We start from the raw sequence: 26,845 nt of genomic DNA on the forward strand, positions 1-26,845 counted from the left end.
TTCCAGCCATGCCTGCATGGAAAAACCCTGGTAACTTCCAACACCTCTAACTGCCTGTATATGGGTAAAGTGTTTTCAAGTGATAGACATTACTGTTTATACAGTCCATGATTGACAAACAAAATATTCTCCAAAGGGTGTCAGTGCAGGGTATAAGTACTATATATTTTTATATTTTAATTTGGTAATTCACAATAGTGATTTAGCCAGGAGGTAAGATTTAAGAGTCAAACAATGCATTAAGGTAACCCTGACTGAGCATATTGAATATGTTAGTAAACCCTGCATGTGTGTTTTAAACATTCTAGATGAGGAAAAGGAAAATTAAAGTTAAATTGCTACATAATAATTCATGTACAATTTGATATGCCAATAACACTAATTCAAATAAGAGCTAAACAGCTAAAACAATGGTGAAATAAAATTTTCAATAGTGTAAAGCCACTTAAGTAACCACTGCATAGAAATAAAATGAAAGAGCTAACAAATAAAAAGGTCAACTCCGAAGTATCAAGGTATGCAGGAACATTAACAACTACAGTTGACCCTTGAATAATGCAAAATTTAGGGGCCACTGACCTTCAACCAGTTGAAAAAAAATTCTATATAACCTATGACTCCCCCCAAAGCTCAACTACTAATAGCTTACAGTTGACCAGAAGCCTCACCAATAACATACACAGTCAACAAACATATATTCTGTATGTTACACATATTACATCCTGTATTCTTATAATATAGGAAGAGGAAGGTAGAGAAAAGAAAACGTTATTAAGAAAATTATAAGGAGGAGAAAATAATCCATAGTGCTGTATTTATGAAAAAAAATCTGCAAGTAAGTGGACTGTCACAGTTCAAACCCATGTTGTTGAAAGGTCAACTGTAGTTTAAGCTCCAATGTTATCTTGATTGACTGACATTTATAAGGATAACAGATATTTCTCAAATTTCTCATGTCTCTTTAAGGTTTATATCATAGGAACATGTCTTTTTTCTTTCTTTTTCCCCCACACAATATTCTTTATTGAGATTTCACAGGCATAGGGATACGCTTGAAGGATCTGCTCCTTCATTTACACAAAATATACCTTGCAGTGAGGTAACCAGTGGCAGTTATAAAAACTGACTGTGCCCTTGGTGAAATTTGGGCCAGGAATTTGTTGGGCAAGTTTCCCAAGCGTTGTTTCTAGAAATGAGTATCAAATTAGCCATTTTTCTGATTGCTCTAGTGAAAACACACAGAGTTTATTGTGTTTCAGAGTAAATTAGATCATAGCAGTTACAAATACACAGTTTGGAGTCAGAGAGATCTGAATCTTAGCTTTGCTCATTGCAGCTGTGTAATTGGTTTTTTAAAAAGAGTAATTTGAAGATTTTCTTTTCTTTTTTTTTAAAAGCTATGGTATAACAGACATAACATTATATTAGTTTTAGATGCATAACATAATGACTTGATACTTGTATATACTGTGAAACGATCACCACGATAAGTCTAACATCATCATCAGTACAGTTGCAATTTTTTTTGTGATGAGAACTTCTTCTTCTTCTTCTTTTTTTTTTTTTTAAGTGTAGGCTTCACACTCAGTGTGGAGTCCAATGCGGGGCTTAGCCTCGTGAGTCTGAGATCAAGACCTGAGCTGAGACCGAGAGGTGAATAATTAACTGAATGAGCCACCTAGGCACCCCTTGGGATGAAAACTTTTAAGATCAGGAACATGTCTTAATGTCAGTAAGGCCTACACTGTTAATATTTACAACTATTTTTAAAAACCCATTATTCTCTATATTAGCTGAATTGAAAATAAAACACAAAGAGAATACCAGATAACAATATTTTTAACAGAAGCTTTTCAATCTGTTGATTTTGAAAGGAAGAATTTTTCATCTTGTAGTGTAATCTTTACTGACAGACCTCTACTGTTTGCCAGTCTTGCCCTGTGGTTCCGCTAGGACTGACCTCCCCCAACCCTGCCTCCTGGGGTAGGCACATGGCCCAAGTCACAACAAGCAGGAGTACCATGTCTCAAAATAGATGGGTGTCTGCCACTAGCCTGTACCCCTGCTCAGATGGATCAGTACTGGTTTCAGGACTAAGATTCAGTGCTCTACTGGGGAACGGTAGCTGAACTCGTAAGGTATCCTCTCTGAGATAAGGTAAAGGAAGGACAGCATAGAAATGGAAAACCAGAGTCCTAGAGAATCAAGATATTCCAGAACTTTTCACTTAAACACAGGATGATAAATTTCTTGCAGTTTTTCCTTGAGTTAGCTTCAGCCACAGAAAACACTCAAGCCTACTGCATCGATGCAAATACTCCCTCTCTTCTATTCTTGTCATTGTCTTTAAAAAATGAAGAACTAAAAACAGAGGCTCAAATAGATAATTTTACACCAAAGTTCATCACTGAGGTTTCCAAAGGTGGAAACAACTCAAGTGCCCAAAAGATGAATAGATAAACAAACTGTAAGAAAAACAAACAATGGAAAACCATTCAGCCATAAAAAAAAAAAAAAAGGTATGAAGTTCTAGGGGCACTGTACTGGCTCAGTCAGTGGAACATGCAGCTCTTGCTCTTGGGGTTGTGAGGTCAGGCCCTATGCTGGGTGCACAGCTCACTCTAAAACAGAAAGAAAAAAAAAAAAAAGGACCGAATTTCTGATAAATGATACTGTAAGGATGAACCTTGAAAGTATTATACCAAGCCAAATAAGCCAGACACAAAAGGACAAACAGCACATGATTCCACTTACATGAAATGTCTAAAATATGAATCCATGCAAATTAATAAAAAGAGAAAATAAATTAGACATATCAAAGGCTATGTAGAAGAAGTGATGGGGAGTTATTGCTTTACGGGTATAGAGTTTCTGTTTGGGATGAAGAAAAGTTCTGAAATATGGCCAAACTGATGATGGCTGTACAACATTGTAAGTATAATTAATGCCACTGAACTATACATTTAAAATAGTAAAAATGTCAAATTTTGTGACATATATTTTACTACAATAAAAAATAAATGAAGAAAAATATGGAAAAACCACAAACAAAAAACCTTTCCAAACTTCTTAGCACCTCAGCATCCATTTTGCTTCACTCAAGGCACTGTATGAGGTATAATATGCACAGCTACATCTTTTTTGTAAAAAGTTCAGACATGTAAGGTTATTTTTTTTTTTTTTACAAATGTGGGGGAACAATTAAAACCAAACCATGCTATTGATTTTCATTTCTCCACTAAAGTTATAATAATTCTATTTTTCTTGAAGGCTTTTATTTAAGCTCCAAAATTACTTTTATTGAATATAGGTTATCAAGGAAAATAGAAAAAACAAAGCGAAAAAGTGTTATGTTAAATGACTTTCACTTTTCTTCTGAACTTACTAATAACACACAATCTTAAACAAATATAAATGATGTCTGCACAAAATATCTTATAATTCTGTCAGAAAACTTAAAATATTCTTGAAGAGAAAATTACTAATTCGCTAAAATGAATACCTTTCCCAAATTCAAGCTTAAGAGATATCTACCTATCCATCCATCCATCACCAGACAAATATGCAGGATGCTAGATTAGTCATTTTGCAAGTTAAAAAGCCTTCATTCTTCATTTTCTGGCTCCACATAGATACTAATTATGAAGAACAAGTTTCTCTGTCTATATTAGCACATTGTAGAAAATCTGCCAAGGGCAATAACTTTAAAGCCATTCTCCAACATTTATTATTTTTAAAGTTTATGTATTTATTTTGAGAGAGACAGAGAGAGAGAGAGGGGGAGAGCAAGTGCACAAGCCCGAGTGGGGGTGGGGTAGGGAGAGGAGAGAATCCCACACAGGCTCTACACTGACGGCAAGGAGCCTGACGTGGCACTTGAAGTCACAAACCGTGAGATTATGACATGAGCCCAAATCAAGAGTTGGGTGCTTAACTGACTGAGTCACTAGGCGCCCCTGACATTTATTATCACCCTACATATTAAGCATATATATCATAAAGGTCAGCTGTCCTACATATACAGATAAGTTTTGATGCATTTATAATATCTACCTAAAACAAGTCAGGAAATAGTACAATGAACTGAAACAATGTATTTTAATTAAATCTGTCAACCTCTGTCATTTATCTTTTGCCAAAGTATGCCATTCTTTTATTAAAGAAAAGTAGCTGCAGTAACACATCTCACTGACTGCATTTACTTATACCAGCTCAGCGTATAGAATGACAATGTATTCATACTTTTTCATCTGTATTTAAAAATATGAAATATAAGAGTTATCTTTTTTAATGAAGGTAAAGAAATATCCAAAAGCCTGTAAGTTATGGGTCAGAAAATAATAATTTTTATGGCTTAATCACCTTTATACAAATTACTGTGTTTTTCACTCTTAAAAAGGCCTTATAAATAAATATCTAATAATACTGGTCCCCTATGTCACTTCTCACCCATTTCTATGGTCATTGCCACTTTACTTTAATTTGGTATTAATTTCTTTGTCTATATTTTGATACTTTTTGATAAAAAGCTTCTAGCTACTCCTATTACTTACTGTAAAAATACAGATTCAGCTCCCTGGCCTCTACCACCACTCACATAAGCACCTTGCTCGTCCTCCCAATATTGTTATATTCTAATTTCAGTTATGTCACTATTCAACGTTTCCAATACTTCAAACACATCAAAGCTACTGGCACCTTTGTTTTATATTCCACTATTACCACTATCCCTTTCCTGCACAATTACCCCCACCTACGCAGAGAATGATTGCCTTTTTTTGTTTGCTTACTTTCCTATGTACTGTCACGAACTCAGTCTCAGGTTCTTTACCCCAGTCACCTAAAATCATAACCCTCATTCATCAAGAATTTCATTGTTTTCAAGTGGTTCAGTCAGTTGAACATCTGACTCTTGATATGGGCTCAGGTCATGAAATCACAGTTTGTGGGATTGAGCCTCACATCAGGCTCTGTGCTGTCAGTTTGGGATATTCTCTCTCCCCCTCTCTCAGCCCCTCCATGTTCATGCACGTGTGCGCTCTCTCTCTCAAAATAAATAAATAAACTTAAAAAAAAAAAGAATTTCATTATTTTCATCTTCCTCAAGAACACTCTTCACAGACATTGTTATACCTCAATCTGGAGACTTCAATGCCTTCCTTCAATAATGGAACAATCAGACAGAAAGTAAGTAAGGAAAAAAGACACAATAAACCAACCATAACTGATAGACATATACAAAAAAGTTTGTTCAACACAGAATACATATTCTTCTTATATGCACAAAGGACATTTTACAGGACAGACCACATGATAGGCCTCTAAGTAAGTCTCAACTGATTTAAAAATAGATATCGAACAAAGTAGTTTCTCTGACATCAAGGGGACGAAGTTAAAACACAGTAACAGAAATAAAAGTGGAAAATTCACAAATTTGTAGAAGTTAAACAACACACTCATAAGCTCCCAATAGATCAATGAACAAACCAAACAAGAAATTAGAAACTACTTAAAAACAAAAAAGAAGATGCAATATACATCCATACATACATTGTATGGAACACAGCAAAAGCAGTGTTAAAAAGGAGATTCAGAGCTATAAGTACTTTCAGTAAAAAACAAGAGAGATTCCAAATCAACAGCCTAACTTTACAACTTAAGGAACCAGAAAAATAACTAAATCGAAAGCTAGCAGGGGGAGGGAAATAATGAGGGTTAGAACAGAGAGAAACAAAAGTAGAGAGCAGAAAACCAGAGAAAAATCAATGAAGTTAAAAGTTCTTTAAAAAGATCAACAAAACTGACCTGGAATAAGAAAAAGAGAAGACTCAAATTATTAAGATCAGAAATAAAAGTGGGGACATTACTACCAGTACTACAGAAGTAAAGCAGATTGTAAGAGAGTATTATCAACAGTTCTATGCCAACAAATTGAATAACACAGATGAAACAAACAGGTTCCTAGAATCAAAAACCTAGGAAGAATAAATCTCAAAGAAATAGAATATGTGAACAGACCTAACTAGCCAGATAACTGAATCAGTAATGGAAAACTCTCTTGTCTAAGAAAAGTCCAAGATTCAAGGGCTTCACTGGTGAATTCTACCAACAATTTGAAGAACTAATACCAATCCATCTCAAAGTTTGGCATAAATTGAAAAGGAAGAAGTATTTTCTAATTCATTGTATAAGGCCACCATTACCCATATGCTAAAGGCAGACAAAAACTGTAAGAAAACTAAAGACTAAAATTCTTTATGAACATAGGTGCAAAAATCCTCAACAAAATACTACCAAACCAAGATCAGGGGCATACTAAAAAGATTATACTCTGTGAACAAGAGGATTTATTACTGAAAAATAAGAATGTTTCAACTTATAAAAATCACTGTGATATGCCATAAAAACAAAATGGAAAGAAAAAAAACATAATCAGCTCAACTGATGTAGAAAAAGCATAAGAAAATTCACCAATCTTTCATGATAAAAACACAAAAAAAAACTAGAAGAAGAAAATGATTGTAAGATAATAAAAACCATTGAAAACTGTACAATGAACATCATACTCAACAGTGAAAGACTAATAGCTTTTCCTATAAAATAAGGAACAAGGCAAGGATGCTTGCTTTCTGCTTCTATTCAACACAGGACTGAAACTTCTACTCAAAGCAATTACACAAGAAAAAAGAAAGGCATCCAAATTGTAAAGAAATAAGTAAAATGATCTCTATTCATGGATGACATCGCCTTTTATGTAGAAAACCCTACAGATTACACAAATCCTTTTAGAACTAATAAATGAATTCAACTAGATAGCAGGATATGAAGCTAATGAACAAAAATCACTGCATTTCTATACACTGAAAATGAACAATCTGAAGGAGAAATTACCAAAATAACTCCATGTACAACAGCATCAAAAAGAATAAAATACTTAGGAATTAACTTAACCAAAGATTTACAATAGAAACTACATTTTTTTTCCTAAAATAAGGAAGACATTAATTGAAACAACTCATGTTCATGGACTGGAAGACTTTATATTGTCAAGATGTCAACACTACCCAAAGTGATCTACAGAGTCAGTGAAATTTCTATCAAAATCTCAATGATGTATTTTGCAGAAATAGAAACCTTTCTTAAAATTCATATGTAACCTTGATAGTCTTCTCAACAAATGGTGCCAAAAAAATTGGGTATCCATCTGCATATAAAAGAATGAAATTGGGATTCTTACCTACTACTGTATGAAAAAAAACAAAAAACAAAAAAAAAAAAACCTCAAATTGGATCAAAGCCCTGAATGTAAGATCTAAAAAACTTTTAGGAGAAAAGAAGGCAAAAGCTTCATGACACCGGATCTGGCGATGATTTCTTAGATATGACACCAAAGACACACGCAACAAAAGAAAAAGTAAATAAATTTGACTCCATGAAAATTTAAAATTTTGTGTATCACTATATTAATAAAGTAAAAAGATAAGCCACAGAACACAAGAAAATACTTGCAAATCATATGTCTGATAAGAGATTAATATCCAGAATATATATAGTACTCTTAAAACTCAACAACATACAAGCTAGACAGGTTACTGAGACTGTTGAATCTATAAATCTGTAAATTTATATCTTCTACCAAATTGGATAGGTTTTCTGCCATTATTTCTTCAATTTCCTTTTCCTGCTCCATTATCTTACTCTTTTCCACCCAGATTCCATTTATCCATGTGTTTGTTAGATGTTTTGAAATTATATCCCATGATCTGAAGCTCTCTTCACTTAAAAAAAAAAAAAAAGTATTTCTCTTTCTTCAGATTGGATGATTTTTATCACCTTCATTCAGCTATTCATTAGTGGCTGCTTAAGTCCAGCCAGTAAACGTTTTTACCTCTGGTACTATATTTTTCATTTGTAAAACATACATTCAGTTCTTCATAGTTCCTCTTTCTTTCTTGAGATTCCCAGTCTTTTCACTCATTACAAACATATTATTTTACATCTCTCTAGGAAAAGCTGTAACAGGTGCCTTAAATTAAAATGTAAAATGTAAAATTATTTAGTAACTCCAACATCTGGATCATTCTGGTGATGGATCATTTGATCTACTAAATATTAATGAACAAAACAAAACAAAAAATAAAACCTAAAGCCATTACTTTAGAGAAGGTACACTTTAATTAGATTCTTATCATGGAGGATTCAATGATTTAATAAAGTCAAATGGGTATTTATTCTCTCAGAAAATCCTTCAGTTTTATTACACAAAGAAATGAATAGAAAATTAAATTGAATGTGAAAAGTCTGTTTAAAGTACTTAAAATCATATCGGCTAATATCACATTTAAGTCACTTATCAACATTTACCAATCTTTCCTAGTAGAGAATTTAATATAAAATAAGTAATTTTCCTGTTTAAGTTACCTATATTAATTTCTCAGTGGCTTTCACCCAACTGTTGGGATATCATATACAATCCTTCACGAAAAGGACAGATTCCAAAATAAAAATGAAGCCTATTATTTCATCTGGGCATAGATTTGGTGAACTTCTTTATTTGCTTGATTAAACACTTAAAATACTGAATTAGAATTTGTTATCCAAAATACTGTTTGGAATTTGTTAAAGAAAACTCAAGCACTGTTCAGAACATTAAGACAGTGAGAAACTGTCCTTTAGAGCATGATAGATTTTTCCTCAATTATTAAAGTAAGTATACAATAATCCTCTGTATTTAAATTGTCCTTTTAGTATTTAGCATTTTACGTTTTCTTTTAAATATTTTATAATATTAAATTTATATTTAATTATATTTTATTTAAAAAATAACTGATAAGTACTCTGAGGAAGTGATTAAGATTCCTTTAAATCACTTTTTAAGACCATCCTACATGTAAGACTCAGGTTTAGAGGCCTAAGATTCACAGGCGTATGTTATAACAAGTGCTTGCAGGAAACACTGTAGAAAATCTTATTCTGAGGAATTTTAAAAACCCCAACATATTTATGTGGTTCTGACATTTATAGAAATGGGAGCAGAAATATGAACTGCATGGTCAGCATCCTACAAAGAGTAAGACATGTAACACTTTTCTATAGACTGCTTTTAGTATTTTGGCAGATCTCTCGCCAGTATTTTAACAGCCAGGTCATTACTTCAATAGATAATAAAACTACCTTTACAGTTTTATGAACTGAATACAGCTCTAACTTTAAACATGAAGTTTTTTTTAGAGATTTCATTTATAGAGCAAAAACTCTTCCTGATGCTCTCTAACGACAAAAGGTGCTCGGCTGATACAGCCACCAAGGTGTCATTACGTAATGAATAGTACCTTCAGAACCAAAGCATTTAGTCTGTTCACACATTAATGGAATAGTAACAGACTCTGCACGAAGCATTTTAAACAGATAAGATTCTTGTCGGCCAAAAGTCTTTAGTTCATGTATCATAATCAAATGGCCTGGTAAGTCCAGTAATAATGTTTCCCTCTGTCTTTATCAAAATACTCCATTACATTTTGTGCATTTTACAGAATTTCTAAAAGCTACAATTTCACAACTTTATTGCTACCTTTGATCCCTAGCCCCAAAATACTTGCAGAGTTTAAGATTTTCATTTAGCTATAGAATAACAATTAAATACAAAGTAAACTAATTGGAAACTGGAGTCATAGGAATTAAAATATTTCCTGGAAAGAGCATAAACACATTAATCAAAGCATAACCCTGCCTTCCCCTCATGGCATTTAATATGTAAAGCCCTACAGGGATGGCTCAGTCAGTGGAGCACCCAACTCTTGATTTCGGCTCAGGTCTTGATCCCAGGGTTGTGGGAGATCTGGGCCCACTCTACGCTGAGAAAGGGCCCTTAAGATTCTCGCTCACTTTCTCTCCTTTCACTCTTCCCCCATACGCATGGGTGCTTTCTCTCTCTATAAATATCTATACCTATATGTAGATGTTTATATAAAGATACAGAGATATGAATAATCAAGTTAGTTCAGGATTTCATGCTCTATTAAATTTAATAAAATGTTAAAAATACTTCAAAAGCATATTCATTATATGTAGCCTACACTGTTAGAATTTATCTTTTTTTAAAACAATAAAATATCAAACAAGAAAACATTCATTTGCTGTCATTACCTTAAAAACTGCTTTTTAAAATCAAGAAGTGTTTATATGATGCTATAGTAACTTGGCTAAATCTAGTCTATTTCATATTCAAAGATAATAAAGGACCTTTAGAAAAGCTAAGGCTAATCTCTGATTAATCTGACAAATTTATTAAGCTTCAATATGTTCAAAGCACTGTGTTAGATATATAAAATGTGATTGCTTTATTTTAACATTTATTGAGCTTCCACAGAAATACAGAATACAGACATAAACAGTACATACTCTTCAAGTCCATGAAACACACATAATTAAATGAATCACTGTGAGTAAATTGAACACACAACCATTAAATAACAGTAGAAATTAAATCATATGTGTAACTGTAGGCTTAGTATCAAATGCATGTGTTACTGAAAATGAATTAAATTTCTAGTAACACGAGCCTGGTAGAGACTTAAGAATTTGTTGCTTATGTCACTTCATTTAAATTCTTTCCTACAGCAATATTATCTCTATAAGGGAAAACATGTTTTGCCCAAATAAAATCTTTTTTCCATTTCAAAAATTAAAAAAAATGCTAGGTATTTCATGTATCAGAAAAATATTTAACTTCAGAGCACTAATATTTGGTAGGCTTTGGCCCAATTTAGGCTTGCTTGCTAAGACTGGGTGAAAAATCTTACTCTTTCTCCTATTAGAGGAATCTACACAGTAAATCTGTGTTACTTCTAATATGTAAATTTACTGGTTTAATATGAGAGCCTGTCAATACTCCATTCAGGCTCTGCTTGCATTATTCTGTGTGCGTGGTGGGACCAAGGGTGCTTCTTCTAATCAACTAGGAATAGATAAAACAGAGTCACAATGCTAGAGTCTCCACTGTACAGGTGCAACTTAAAATTTAAAAAATTTTTTGAAGATGTTAAGGGTAGAACTAATTTCATTAAAAAACTGTTTCAAGTAAGTATTTTAATTGTGAACTTGACTATATTTTGTCTCCTTAATATTTTTCAATAGCTTATGAAAGTTCAGTCCAGTTAAGCTCAGCAGCTTTAATTTTCTCACCCTCTCCATCAAGATGACTATCAAACAAAAGTTTTTTAAAGCATGCAAGGATTAAGAACACTAGACTAGAAGTTTTGATCGATGGAAAGAGGATAGACAAGGGGTGACTTGCCTACAACAGCAGAATAAATGGAGGAAGCTGGCAAGAAGATAATTTACGTAACAAAACTCTGCAAAGGTTCAAAAACTGGAGGTACTAGGTATTTCAGACGGGGCTATAACCAAGAAGACTGATGGGAAATCTCTGCAACAAGTCAGTCGGCCCCGCCCCGTCTCCCTCCCAGCGCTCTTACCCACCCCACACCTGAAGAGGAGAGGTTTACTGTGCAAAGACAGTGAAGAAGCAAGGTTTGAGGACAGCAGGCACAGGGAAGGCCAGCTGGAAGGCACAATCAGAAAATTAAAGTTGATGGCCTTAAACCTTCTGAGGGAGAACAACAATCAAGTCTGAGGACAGAAAAAAAAGATGTTGTGGTCTCAATTTTTTTTACTCCCCACGAAGCTTTTCACAGGCAACTGCTGTAGAATAAGAACCACCAAAAAGAAGGAGTGAGGCTGAAAAGGGATCGTGGGATGCAGCAAACGGGGAAGTTAACCAGAAGAGAAGCAGAGAGCATTCCTCCAGCCGGGCCCAGAGAGCCTCCAGATCAGAGGCAGCAGGATAATAGATGCTCCAGGAGGAAGGTCTGCAAGAAAGGCAAGGGGAGGGGAAGCCGAATCACAAGGATGGATTTCTTGATGTTTCTCACTAGGTGTAACTGTAAAGACACGGCTTTATAGTTCCACTGAGGAGTGTGTGGAAAGGATGCATGAGGGGTACACTGAACACGGAGCAAATTAAAGAAGGACACAATTATTTATTACAGAGGAGGAAAAAACAATTGCTAGAAATGTATTCAGTCTACTACGTCTGGCTCCGGGGCACAGGGTAAGGTGAAGGGTGGAGCATGTCACTAGAGAAGCAAGCGGAAGACATGCAGCACAAATGTCAAGTCCATGTAATTGCAGCATGCTAAGTCGCTGGGCTGGAAACCCTACTTCTGTAGTCATAATGATGAAAATGGTAAAAATTAATCCACAAACCTGAGATAGAAGTACATGGGGGGTGGGGGTTATGAATGTGAATGGCGAGGGTAGGTGATTGGAAGAAGCATTTCATCTTCCATAATGTAAAGTCAATTCAGAATTTCAAAACTCAAAGTCAATAAAGCTTATATAATTATTATTTATTTAGAAATACAGATGTTATTACAGAAGGAAATACCTAAACACTGTAAAGTAATTGCCTCTGGAGAGCAAAACTTCAGGTAGGGGAAGAGAGGGGCACGGACCACTGCTTGCCTGGACAAACTGTATACCACCTTGACTTTTGTATATGTAATACAAAAATTAAAATTAAAAAAATATATCAATACCTTAAAACAAGTCAGTAACTTTTTTAACCCACATGAATGACTCAACTTCAAGTGTATAGTCCACTGTTTGTTGAAGGAAAAAAAAAACTTAAAAATAGCAAAGTACAAAAACCTGCTTTCCTGTGCTTAACAGATCTACCCTCACTCCGGCAAGCCATTTGATTCATATTCTACCATCAAAATAACCAGCTAACCAACATTTTTTTCTAGTTGTTGAGACATTATACATATGAAACAGAAGAAAACAGAAGATAGCAACATAATTCTAATAGCCAGATTAATTCACAAATTGGCTTTCTAATGAATATATGGAAACAAATACTGTATTCCTCTATGATTCATGCTGAGAAGCCCTAGCCATTTAAGCTTTTCTGATTTTAGAAATCATCCGAATTATCAATTAATATATCCATTTTAGGAATAATTACTATGTACAAACATGCAACATACAACACCTGATACATAGGAATGATCCTTCTCCCACTTCATCTCTGACAGTCACTGTCACAAGCACTACGTCATCTGTCCTTCCTTATGCCCCTACCAAGGTCAAAATCAACACCCGAGTAAGACACGAGTTCTCATCACTACAGCTCCCCTTGCTGATGCCTTGGCAGGTGCCACCCCACCATCTCTCCTAAGCCCATTCACCTCCCAGCAGGGACTGGCACCTACCTATACCCACAGTTGCAGCTTGGGAACCCTGGGTCCCCTGAGCATCTCTGCGGTTTCATTCCACTCCTACCCGGGAATTCTGGGGCTGAGGGAAAATATACTCGGAATCCTGAGGTGTAACCTGGAAGTTGTCCCGTAACAGCAATGATATGATTGTTTCAATATTTCAGATAGGGTAAGGCATAAAGAGATTTGTGTACCAGCTTAACATACCGTTGCTACTAGGAAATGATTCACAAGTTTTCAACTGAACTTTAAATTCTTAGCAAACAATTAGTAAGTTAGAAGTAGACTCCATAAAGACTAGTGAAGGAGAAAAACACTCTCTCACAAAACAAACAGCCAGAATATAAACACCTATAATTATAAATGCTTATTCAAATTTACTTGTTTGCATTTTGTCCTAATTATGAAAATATTCCTATAGTTTGAGTTTATTACATATAATACTCTATTATTACAGTATTGCCATTTTACTGAGGTTAATGAGTACAGTCCTCATTTTGTTACTCAGGTAGCTATTCCTTTACCAAAAAGTTTCATCTCGCTGAACTACAAACAGACCCTGCACAATATAATTTGGCAATCTAGTTCATCCATTTCCTACAACAGGTGAAAGGAAAAACCCAAAGACTGTATCAACTCTTCTCTTCCATGTTGGTTTTAGTTCTGAGTTTTAATGAAATGAGTGGTATACAAGGGTGATTCTGATTTCTCCAACTGTGAGGCCTCCCAATCTACAGAGACCATGTTGAGAAGGAAGTAGAAAAGGGATTTTGTTTCTCTCCATTTGTTAATCAGTTTACTAAGGATCAAGAAAAGTCAGGCACTTCATATAAAGGTAAAGTACAGTAGGACTATATTTCTTTTGTTGACTGAAGAAAGATGAACAAAAGATCCAAGGCTTAAAATAACCCCCCAAACACGTAGTTTCCCATCTTTCAAAATTTCAGCAAGACTTCATGATAAAAAATCATCAACGACATCCTCTGGTTCTGAAGAAGGGAAATAGAACAAGCATTTGTTTGCATCTCCAATATTTTCTGAGTGCCATTATGTACTGGGCACACTTCAAAAGGAACAAGATTCATCAGGGCTCTCCTCTCACAGAGCATAATGAAGAAGTAAAAGATAATTTTATACCATCATAAATATTACGAAGAAAATAAGTGCAGTGATACAGATGAAAGGAGGGGGCTATTTTTGAATAGGGTCAAGGCCTATCCCAAGGTGGTGACATTGGAAGATCTTTCCAGTCAGAAAGAAAAGCAACCACAAAGTCTCTATGATGGCAACAAACGTGCAGAGTTTGAGACACAGATGAAAGAAAAGAAAAAAAGCTAATGCAGCTGAGACCTAGTGACCGGGCGTGAGGCGAGGGGTAAGAGATGAGGATGGTGGACAAAATGGGAGCCAAATGGGCAGTCTGCGGACCATGGCAAAGAGCTAGGTTGACTTTAAGTGTGGTAGAAAGCTACTAGAAGTTTCTGAGTAATGGAAGAGTTAAGATCTTTTTATTATTCAAATGCCATTCTTGCTGATCTGTGGAGACTGGCTTATGGAGGGTAGACATGGCAATGGAAAACCCGTTAGGAGACTGTCAACAGAGGGCGCCTGGGTGGCTCAGTCGGTTAAGCGTCTGACTTTCGCTTGGGTCATGATCTCACGGTTCGTGGGTTCGAGCCCCGCATCAGGCTCTGTGCCTCAGAGCCCGGAGACTATTTTGGAGTCTCTGTCTGCCTCTCTCTCTGACCCTCCCCTGCTCACACTGTCTCTCTCTCTCCTAGAAATAAAATATATATATATATATATATATATATATATACACACACACACACACACACACACACACAAAAGGAGATTGTCAACAAGAATAAATGAGGAGCAAGAGGCCATGATGCCAAGGATGACTGGTAGTAAGGAAGATGAAGATAAGGGCAAGGATAGATGAAAGAGCTCAAGTTCTTACTTTTTCTTGCTTCAAGGAACCCTTCATGTCTCAGTAACTTTTTTCACCCTTAAGCCAAAAGAAATACCTAACGGTTCAGCTTATGAAGGTACAGACTACCTAAGAGTAATAGTCTGGGCATGTCCGTGTTTCCCTCACAAATTTAAAATATCTCATGGTTCCCCCCACCCCTCCCCGTGAGAAGTGTCTCGTGTCTCCGCTACAGTTTGGGAACATGGTTTGGAGTAACTTCCCAGAGGACAGGATGTGGGGAGTAAGAAGAAAGAAAAAAGGACAGGATTCCTGTACTTTGGAACAACTTAGACAAAAGGCAGTGCCACTCGCGAGAGGAGTATGGATGAGGGAAACTACAACCACCCTAAAAGGCGGGTTATATCCCGTTTGCACATAAGGAAGCTGAGGTTCAGAGTGGCTGTAAGTCACTGAAGGCAGCACAACTGGTCAGAAAACACAACAAAATCTGACTCCAGGTCTCACTGATGCCAAATAAAATAATAATGTAATAAATAATAAACTGCTATGAGTTAGTCACACTGTAGTACCTTAAATATGGCGTCTCATTTAATCCTAACCATATTATTAAATAGGTTGGTCTGTCTGGTTCCAAAGTCAGCTATAACATACTCCCTCTTAGCTGATAAAAGTGACAGGAAGGTGTTGGCAAATGGTAATCTCCTCCACTTAGCCTCTATTATTATTATTATTATTATTATTTGCAATGTGAAGTAAAGGTCTTGGGGTTAAAAAATGAGACTAAATATTTTACAAAGGTCCACAGCTACTGTTGTAATGACTACACTATATTTCTATTCCTAAACTCAAACCAATCTAATTGTCTGCCCTCATCCTGGCCCAGCCCTGAACAGGATATATACGGGGAAAGTTCTAGGTAGAATATTAACTGAATGTTGATTCCTTAGGGCAGGTGGCACCACCTCAAAGGCCTTGACGGGGCCCGGCTCTGGGGAGTGGCAGGCAAGCTGGGGCACCGCAGAGGAGGCAAAATGGTCCCCTGAAATCTGGACTTCAATGTAAAATGTAACAAGGACAAAAACTCCGTACTTTGTTAAGAAAGTATGCCTCAGGGCGAAATTTAGTCCTTGCAAATAGTCTCAGATACATGATTAAATTTCTCAAACATATTTATGATAAGTGCCTGAGGAGAGAGCCTTAAGGAAGCTGAAGCTCATGAGAAGAATCTGTAAGAAGGCTGTTACTTCTGTGCAGAAAACTAAAGTTAAAACTGAATAGTTAAATCTACTTTATACATTTTGTGTTTTCTGGTACTGTGTGTTTTTTCCAGAAATGGAAATAGGCGCACCTTATATTTAGTTCTGTATATTTTAATCTGCCCAGTACAAAATAATCTTATCAAAATAAATGAAGATGTTCCAGCCAGAGACACTGTTCATTTTTCTCCCTGCCATGAATGACATGTCATCAGACTATTTGTCTCTGCATGGAGCAGCTTAATAGCATTTGAAATCCTGCAATTCTATCAGTCACAGGAAGCATAATCACAGACTTGGATAGCAGTCACTAACTTAGCTCTTCAGTTGTCCTGAGAAAGAAGGAACCAAGACATCTAACTTGCAGAACTGTTGCCATGGATCTTCAGTGTTGAAGGCCAAACTAAACTTAAAGAGAACCCATCCAGTGATTAGCAATGCTGTCGCAGTTGGTCACAAATTCTAAAGGTCAGGACTCATTTGGCAGTGGTTTTGGAAGATCCTGTTCTCAAATCCTGAATGCTATAGCTGCAGTTTTCCTAAGACCATAACTGCAGCTACTTACTAGAAAGATTCTCACACAGTCAGACCACCTCAGATCCATTTGTACCACTAGGCTATGACCCTGACTACAAATGGAATGAAGGGAAAACAAAGCAGTAGTAACTAAATCTAGCTGCCTTTCCCTGGGGAGTACTTCACGGAGGGAAATTTTACTGTCTACATGCTCCTTAGGGGAAAACAAATAATTCTACAGTGATAATAAAGCATAATAACTGTATGACAATTATCTACTCAGAGTGCTATTGAGGATCATATACATCAGTCCAGGGATGTAGGCAGATGGCATGTAACCTGAGTTTGAGTTCTTGTAGGGCAAGCTGGAATTTGGCCTGGGAGAATGGTATGTACAAAGGCACTGAGGATTCATTTTAAGCATCACCAAAGGTGCAGGATTTCAGTATAGCTGGAGGCACAGCGTGTGAGAAGTGGCTGCACACAGGGCAGTGCAAAGATGAACAAAAGTCAGGACATGAAAGGCTCTAGACTTTGAGCTGAAAGTGGTGGGAACCACTAATGATTTTAAGTCAAGAAGGGATAGGATTTCACTTTGTTTCAGAAAGTTCACAGGCAGAGATAAGGCCAGACTGAAGGAGGGGAGAGTTAAGGCAGAAAAATCCTCTGAGTCTCCTCCCACAGTGGTGCCCAGCCCCTGGCCTCACATACTTGGGCTAAGGTAGGTCCACCTTGATTTTTCTCTGTGAGGAATTAAGAACTGAGACAACTCCAGTCAGTTAATTGTGGATGCCTGAACTCAGAAGTACATTTAAGGTTATGTGGCAAGGTGTGACCAAGTATGAAAAACAAAACAAAAGAGAGGATGATCTCTAAGAGGAAGGAGGAAAAGTATGCATACAGCCAGAGAAAAGAAAGGACAAAGTACCATGTGGACACAGAGGATGAGCAAGTGCCTCTCTAGTTTCTGGGTTCAGTCCCTTGGTAGGCCCAGCTATACGTCCTGCCTTTAGTCTCTATGCCTTTACTGCAAACTCCTTTATTTTCCTTAAGCTAGATTTGAGTGGGATTCTGCTGTATGCAAATACAATAAACCCTTACTAAAGCAGGGCATGAACTCAGACATATAATGAAAAGAAGGGTTGGGTGCCCGCTGGCTGCACTCCTCACTGCAACGGGGATTATAGGAGAGGCAAAACTGGAGGGAAATTCTAGGCATTTGGTTTTGTACGTGTAGAGACTGGTGAGAGTAGGGTACCCAGGGAAAAATGTCCAGTAGTTGGATACAATTGTGTATCTCAGAGCAGTTCTGATATAGAAATGTGGATTCAGGTCATCCCTCACATTTAGATGGTCATCAAAATCATGAGAGAGGATGAAATCTCCAGCAGAGCTTTAAGCCAAGGTCTGGGGAGCACCCACATTAAGGGGCAAAGCAAGTAGGCAAAGTCATGAAGGACACTCGAGATGACATGCTGTGATGTGCCAACAAAGGAAAAATTTTAAAAGAACCACGGCCAAGTGGAGAGAGCCTAGCCAGCTCACTTACTGACTGGACAACGAACGTGGGTGTGGAAAGGAGAATCAACTCCCTCCCACCCCCCAACACCATCTGACTACCTCCTATGGCAGGTATTTTGCTGCCTCCTTTCATCTTCAAAGGAACTTTTCAAGACAGGTGGCAGCATATTCTTTTAAAGATGAGGGGAAAAGACCAAAGTTCCCGGGGGATAGGCCAAGTCCTACTGTGTATCTCCAGTCCCTAGCAGAGTGCCTTCTATCCACTTGTTTAGAGAATGAAGAAAGAAGTGAATATCTGTACAATTTTTTTAACAGTCCACCTGGAGTTACCCAGACTGGTTACTCTCAAATTCACATATGATTTGTGAGGGGTAGGGGTTGGGCGGCAGTTCGCTTTATGGACACAGCAAGCCTATTTCCTAGGGTACAGCTCTGGATTTCATGTTGCTATTTCAACTCACTAACAGCATCTCTATTTCATCTACTTACCTTTCAGCAAAACATGAGTCAGAGAAAGGGTAGGCAAGGGACTCATGGTTTTTACATCACCAAAGATGTCCTGGAGAACCCAGAAATCTGAGTTGCTGATACTTTAACAAACCATGGAGATAAATCTCCAATCATTGCCACAGAACCTTAAACTCACATCTAATTCAGAAAGCATGCAAAAGGATACAATAATCTTTTGATATAAACCACAAGTCAAGCCACATGGGGTATTCGTGGCCACAGATCCTCCACCTCCTAAGGAGGCATTATTAGCTCTGATCATTCAAAGGTCACCGAGGTCTTTTCTCCCTGACTTAAACTTAAGATAAAAAGAACACCCCTTATACTGAAGGGAACAGTTCTCCTACCATATCTGCGAGTTAGAAGAAAAACACTACTATGATTTCTGTCTATATTCTGAAAACAGAGACATGCATGAAAGAAGAATACTATAACAATTTTGTGTCTACAGAGGATGCCTCAAACCCTGGATTAATGGGCGTGAGCCAAAGAGGATGCATTAACTGTGGGATGTCCCTGCTTTCCACAGATTCCCCGGAATATACAAAATGCAATACACAGCGAGCAGAAATGAAGCTCACATGGACTCAGTGCATCCCATGGGCCTGAAGCACATACACTACTTTCATTTAATCATCGTAAGAACTGCAGGAAGTATTATTCTGGATTTCCAGATCACTGAGACTCTGAGAAGTTAAAGCAGCAGTAGAGCTTACACAGCAAGTGTGCTAGGTTTGGTTTCAAATTCAGATCTAATGCCAAACGTTGCGTTAATATTTGATACACCGCATTTCTGGTCAGAAAACAAATACATGCAAAGAAAATTTAAAAATATGGCAAAAAATCATGTATATATGTCCTCTTCATGTTCCAGGTAAAACTAGTCTTTCCATTTACAGTGTTCCTACAACATATTAATTTGGCTTTTAAAATGCTGTAAGTATTTGCATCTAACTGCTGGCAGAATACAGATTTCTCAATGACAAGAATTATGTTTGAAGCTCTATCAACAATACAGCAAATGTTGATTGAAGGAATAAATGAATACTTTAGTAGATGTAGTTTTAAGATTCTTATGACAAGACAAAATTATTTGTGAATTATACAAAAAAGCCTCTGAAAGATAATAATACTCAAGGAAATATACTCTCATCGTTTCTTATAAAACTCTCATTTTATTACTTACTTTTTTTTGCATGATTGGTGACTTTTTTTTCCACCAAAAATAAATTTTCTATAACCATGGAAAGATACTATGAAAGTCCATATCCATATCGTGTGAACTTATTTTTATACATATTTGATGATACGGCAAGATTTTAAACAGATGCTCTTAATGCCCTACCCCACATGCTGTTGGCCTCTCTCTGAATCTCCTCTAGCTATGGAAACTAACTCTAGAATCTGACAGTTTCTAGTTAAACTCCCTGTGTCTCTCTTCTTAGGTCCTTAGAGCTCTGGGCCCAGGAGAGATTGCTCAGGGAACCCCAGAATGACTGCAGGCACGACACTACATTGACAGGCTGGGGATGATGAAGAAATACTCCTGGAATAGGGCTGAAGCACACACTACACTATTCCTCAGCAGGATCTGAACTCTAACTGCTTACTGGGATCACAACGTATACCCATAGAAATGGAAAGCAATTAGAAGCACTACAAAGCCCTTCTATTTAGAGCTTCATGTGATGAGAATCCTTTGTTTTGTTCTTTAAGACAGTGATTTGTCATGAAAAATGGCCTTAGACTCCAAAGGTAGAAGTTGCATCTTTTCCTTTGTACATAATTTGAGAGGCCAGTGAAGTTGACTGGGCTTGCACCTACCCTTACTACATTATGGAAGCCATGTTCTCGTACATCAGGTCATAGGTTTGCTACACAATTTTGGGACAAATCACTGTCAACTATAACCAAGATCATCCTTCTTAAAAAGATATGCTTTCAAAATAAAAATGTGGTCTTAACAAATAAGGTGCTAAGAATCTAGGACAATGACAAGCATTTAACCAATCTTCCAAAACTTATGTCAACAAAATACATTTTTCTTTTTAGATTAAAACTGATCTCCTGCAGTGTGATAACTTTTCATCCAAGAAAGGTTTAAAGTATTTCAAACACAAATGATTTAGCTTCCATTTTAGAAACCCCATTTTTCCTCATCAAATGTACATTAAAGCACATCTACTTCACTTGACAGGTAATTAGAATGAAGGCAAGTGACTGGTATGCCTAAAGCCCCACTGGGGAGACAGATCTTGAAACTAATTCTCTCCAGATTCCTGGGCCAATATTCCTCCCAACACATTAAACTCATCTTGCAAAGGAGTGAACACTGAACCTTCACCATTTCTCATCTGTTTAATCACTTTCATCCAATAAACACAAATGACTACAAAACACACTCATCCTGAGGCATTCCACCAAGGTAAGTACATTATCATTCAACAGCTTTTTTGGATTCGGTTCAGAGCCCTACCAAGGCAGCGGAGGGAGGAGAATGCTCACATTAGTGAGCAGATGCTTTGGTCCATTCATTCTGCCTGCTGAAAATCTCAGAGCGCAAAACCTTACCTCTGGCTCAGATTTACAACAGGAGAATGCATAAATTCTTATTGTTTTCTTCTTATTTCTTGTCACCTTTATTTGTCTCTACATTTACCACCATCTGGCCATGCTTGCTTTCTGGGCCATGCTTCCTGACTGCGTGATCATTTTTTATACTGGGAGAGTTTGTTGGGGATAAAATATGAGAATGGAACAGATTCAGAAGTACTACCTTTCTAAAATTAAATTAATTAAGCATGATTAACAAATATAAATGCCCCACCCAGCCACTGATCTGGCTGGTTTGTCCAGGAACTCTAGATCAGGGTAGAAAGCAAAGGGCTTACTTAACTGGACATCAGGAGATTAAAGAATGTAATGAGCTTAAGATTCTTAAGATGAATACACAAAATCATTCTACATTCTTTTTTAATCCTGGGATGGTACTAAGTGCCACTAACTTTGATTTCTTACCTTACATTACCCCCAGACAAGCTTTAAACAGGCAGCTCTGCGTATTTCAGATGTTCTAAAACTAAAGAGTGGTTCATGGGATCTGGAGTCAGAAAATCAGGGTTCCACCCTCACTGCTAAAACTTATTAACAGCATGACAATGAACAACTCATGTAACTTGTTAAGCCTTAGTCTCCTTAGCTACAGAATAAACAGAAGAACTGGCCCTGCCTACCTGACAGAATTTTTATGGACATCTGGAAAGATCATGTCTATAAAAATACTTTATAGTGTTACATATGTAACGCAGTAGAAATGTTTATTATCATGATAATATATAATTACATCATTAGAGGGGCTAACAGTTTTGTCCTATTTTTTTCCTTTTTCTGTTAACATTTAAGTGAGTTAGTACATGTTAGAGTAGTATCTGATATTTAATGTTCAATGAATGATAGCCCTTAACATTATTACTATAAGACCTAATTCCCAAAAGCCTTTATTATCTCTTGAAGAAGAGACCACCTGGGGATTAAGGGAATGCAACTATGGAAGTAAGAATGACTGCCTATCCAATATAAATGCCTACTTCCCACCCCCACTCTGAGGCAGTATAAAAGGGAAGAGTAGGAAGAGATAAATCTGGGAACCTTAATCTAAAAGAAGAATAGCTTAAAAGTGGAGGACTGGCACAGAGTACCCAAAAGAAATTTATTCCCTCACAATCTTTTTTTACCTGAAGCTGACTCAGAAGCTTAAATTTCTGTATTTCCTTCTCCTCTTTACTACTGATCTTCTGTGTAACCTTAAAGTGAACCATTTAACCACTTGGTGGTCTTCCCAGGTAAAAATGTGATAACGCCCACCTGTCCAAGATGGACTGATTACATGATCATAAGAATGTATCAAGATATAGCTTATTATAAGTTGCTCAAAAGAAGCAACATGCTATCAAACCTCTAAACAACCAGGTATTTTCCTTATTTTTCATACTTTTTCTCCTTCTCTCCCTTTCACACATATACACATTTTGGCTGTAGTAATAATAATAATAATGTGGGAAGGGTTCGAGTATTAACAGTCACCAGATTAAATTTGTTAGATAGGAAATGGAAATTTTCTTGACTTCATAGAGGTTAGAACAGATCACAGTAAGGGTTTCTTAAGAAAGCTTCCTCAGGTTAATCATTACCAACTCATATATCACTCCTCTCCTCTTTAACACATGTGGAAATATTTTATTGGCCTGTGAGATATAGTGAAATAATACAAACACTTTTATGTTAGGAATGTTAGTACTCCATTTGTTCTGTTCTTTCTCTCCTGTGAAAAGAAAATAATCTATTCAGCATGTTTGAAATTGTTAAGTGATTAAAATCTTATTAGAAAATTGCTTCTTCTAAAAGTTAAATGGAGTCTCTAAAGTATGTAATGCTTTTAAGAACTTAGAAGCTCACTGACAGATAGCAGATAAGGTATAGGTTAGGCTATAAATGTGAGTTATCATACAAATGTAAAGTACTTAGACATATACACACACAATTATTTTTTTCATGGTAGACGATGTGAAAATTAAATATACCAAGAAGAAAATCTATTTCCTTGAGTGAGGTAGGAAGCTAAATAGGTCATGCAGATAGAAACAAAAATTCTATGAGGAAAAAGAGAGAAAACTAAACATGGTAAGATTATATAATACAATTGGAAAAATGATTTATCTTTCAATATTTTTCCATATGATCTTCCTATGAACTTTTCTTGGTGAGAAATAGAATTCAAAAATACCCCAAATTTAGGTTCACACAAACTCTAAGGTTGAAGGATGGGCTTTGTAAAAAGATTTCAACTTCTAATGACTATTAAGTTTGGGCTGTAAATACTGAAGAGCACTGCCTACTTTGTTGCCTACTTAGCAGGAAAAAAGATGGAAAGAAAGAGCAAGAGTAATGAAATACACATAATGGAATATCCATAAAAACAGAAATTCAAATTAACAAAATGAGATCTTTTTTAAAATAAGAAAAAAATGTAATTAATATTTTCTACTAAAAGCAACAAAATATAAACTAATAGACTCCCGTTAAGAGATTACTTTAAATTAGAAGAAACAAAACTTATGATAGTATTTGCTGAATCTTAAGAATGGAAAAAGGACACATGCATGCCCCAATACAGACTAGAAAGAGGAGAAGAAAACACACTATAGGAGACTTCCAGATTAGTCATCTTCCATCCAGATGTTGATAGCAGGCAGTTGGTATAATGAAAGATGTGCATTAAGTTTTATGGACTTAAAATATGAATGTTTGAAGCTGTGTATTACGAATAACCAGCAGTTATTTATCACAGGTGTCTTTCATTTAAGTGTCTAATCCTCTAACCTCAAAACATTAAACTATCGTATCAATTTCTTCAGGGAGTTGGCCATCTGTTTTGCATCACAGAGAAGCAATCTAAATCGAGCCCTCATTTACTTTATTTTATTCTTCCTACTTTCCAGGATTAATACTCGATTGCAAGCAAAAGCTGTATGACAACATACCTCTATTATGTACAGTTTGTAATAAGCAAAGCACACAATGACAACCATAAATATTAAGGAATATCAGGTTCTTAGGCGCCTATCACTTGATCTTACTGTGAGAAGACAGAGTATTTGGAGAACTAAATGCCTTATTAAAATCTGAAAACCTTGGGGTGCCTGGATGGCTCAGTCAGTTAAGCATTCTACTCTTGATTTCGGCTGAGGTCATGCTCATGATTCAGGAGTTGGAGCCCTACATGGGGCTCTGTGCTGGCAGCATGGAACCTGCTTGGGATTGTGTCTCCCTCTCTTTTTGCCCCTCCCCTACTTGCACGCTCTCGCTCTCTCTCTCTCAAAATGAAATAAACTTTAAAAAAATGAAAACCTTAATCAGCATGGTTTATGCTAGTTATCTATGAATGGACTATGACAGTCATTTCAACTAGGAACACACTGCCCTTAGCCACTACCCATCAATGAGAGTTGGCTTTGTGATGTTTTATAGGAATACAAAAAAACACAACAAAACTTCACTCTGTCATATGTAAATCCCCAGAAAAGGTCAGAACAAACAACAGAAACAGAGAATACATTTTAAGTTAGGTTGATAAAATAGATCTTCCCATAGGGTATCACTGCACTGCATTATTTGAAAGTATGGTGTTGGCCATGTTACAATTCTGTTCCATCACCGCACTTAGGATGGTGGACACAGAACTGTCGTGGCACATACACCCAGAAGACAAACAAACATGCTGGGTACTGTCCTGACAGACCTTTATAGAGCTGATAAAGGTGAGGAAAGATGAAAACACATATTAGAGGGACGGAGGAGAGGTCCAAATATTAAAAATGTAATCCAGGAAGTTGGAGTCTATCAAGGACTAGGATTCAGATCAAATTCACCAAGAGTGTGGAACTGTTTAAAGTGGAGTTTCTTAACAAACCCCTATTTAATCTAATAGGTCATTGGGCCCTAATCATTATTTTTAGTAATTATTTTGACCAACTCACTCTTCTCAAATTATCACTAAATAAGTCATCATTATCTCAAGTGACTTCAAAGGAAAATATCAAGAGTCCTAAATACAAATGGTTTACCAATTTGAATTTTACATAATTTGTATTTTTGGTGAATAATTTAACCAATAGGTTGTGGGGGAGAATTTTCTAAGATTTAGCAGGTTTTCACCCAACAACTAGTTTCTCTGCAAAACTCATGACTTACCTCTAACCCACATTCTATTACCTAGGATCTTAAAAGTGTATTCTGTGGAAGACTAGAATAGTCCTGCACAGCCTTTGTCACAATTTGAAACTCTATATTAAAATGTAAGTTTATTTACTCCAGCCTACATACTGTATGAGGCCAAGAACCATGTCTATCTTATTAATTCCTGTGTGTCTTGTATAAAATAGGTCATAAAAAATGGGTTTAATGTTGACTGAATGAAACATGGTACAACCTATTCATCCTGCTCCATTCCCAAACCCATTCAGCTTTGGGGATTAATCTGAAAACTAGACAATAAGATACACTGGTGTCTTCCCCATTTCTCTGTTCCCACTCTGGTGGTAATAAACATCTTCTATTAATGTTCTCAGCACACTGCATTGTAACTGACTGCCCCAAAAGGAAAGGAACTAGTTATCTGAGTGCCCGTTAATCCCTGGCAAGGCCAGGTGTTTACCTTTTGTTTCACTTTCTAACAGCATCAAGTAATGGCTTATGAAAATGATACATTCATTAGCTCAGAATATAAGGAAGTACCAGATGATATATAAGAAAAATTTCTGAAATCAAATAAAGCCAATAAAATAAAACAAAATAGATCACCTCCTTCTAAACCACACATTGATAGGATTAAAAATTGTAAAGTATCTTCTAAAAGGAGGATCCTACAAAATTAATATAACAAATCACCAAAAGTCCTATTCTTTTTTTTTCCCATGAAAAATAATTCCTTCATAATCTTTTCAGTAAAAAGCCAGGAAAGAAATACATACATGATGGTGTTAATGCCTGAGAGCTGTTGGAACATTTGCAGACCACAACCCACAATTAAAGCTCGGCGAGTTGGGGGATAACTCAGCATTCTGCAGATCACAGGTCCAGCTTTTTTAAAAAAGAAAGAAAAAGAAGGACACATCTATTATTTTCAGGTCCCACAGTCACTGTTCCCATTAGGATCAACTTCCCCAAATCTCTGTGAATAACTGAGCATTGTAAAATGGAACATACATATGTTTACAGAAATCTGGGCACGATATATTTTCTAAAACAGACTCAGCATATATTTGAGT

General features: G+C 36.4%; 1 protein-coding gene across 1 annotated transcript in view; it reads right to left on the minus strand.

The window, feature by feature from the left end:
- The window catches only part of SLC2A13 (solute carrier family 2 member 13), a gene marked incomplete at its 5' end in the record, with an annotated part of 304,099 nt that overhangs the window by 173,012 nt on the left and 104,242 nt on the right, over positions 1–26,845 (minus strand). Inside the window, one exon of the mRNA XM_039217667.1 lies at positions 26,549–26,657. Within this exon, the coding sequence (XP_039073598.1) occupies positions 26,549–26,657 (109 nt within the window). The remainder of the gene's footprint in view (positions 1–26,548; positions 26,658–26,845) is intronic.

The sequence above is a fragment of the Hyaena hyaena genome, unplaced genomic scaffold (assembly GCF_003009895.1).
Source record: "Hyaena hyaena isolate Hyena2069 unplaced genomic scaffold, ASM300989v1 scaffold_704, whole genome shotgun sequence".
Taxonomy (NCBI): Eukaryota; Metazoa; Chordata; class Mammalia; order Carnivora; family Hyaenidae; genus Hyaena; species Hyaena hyaena.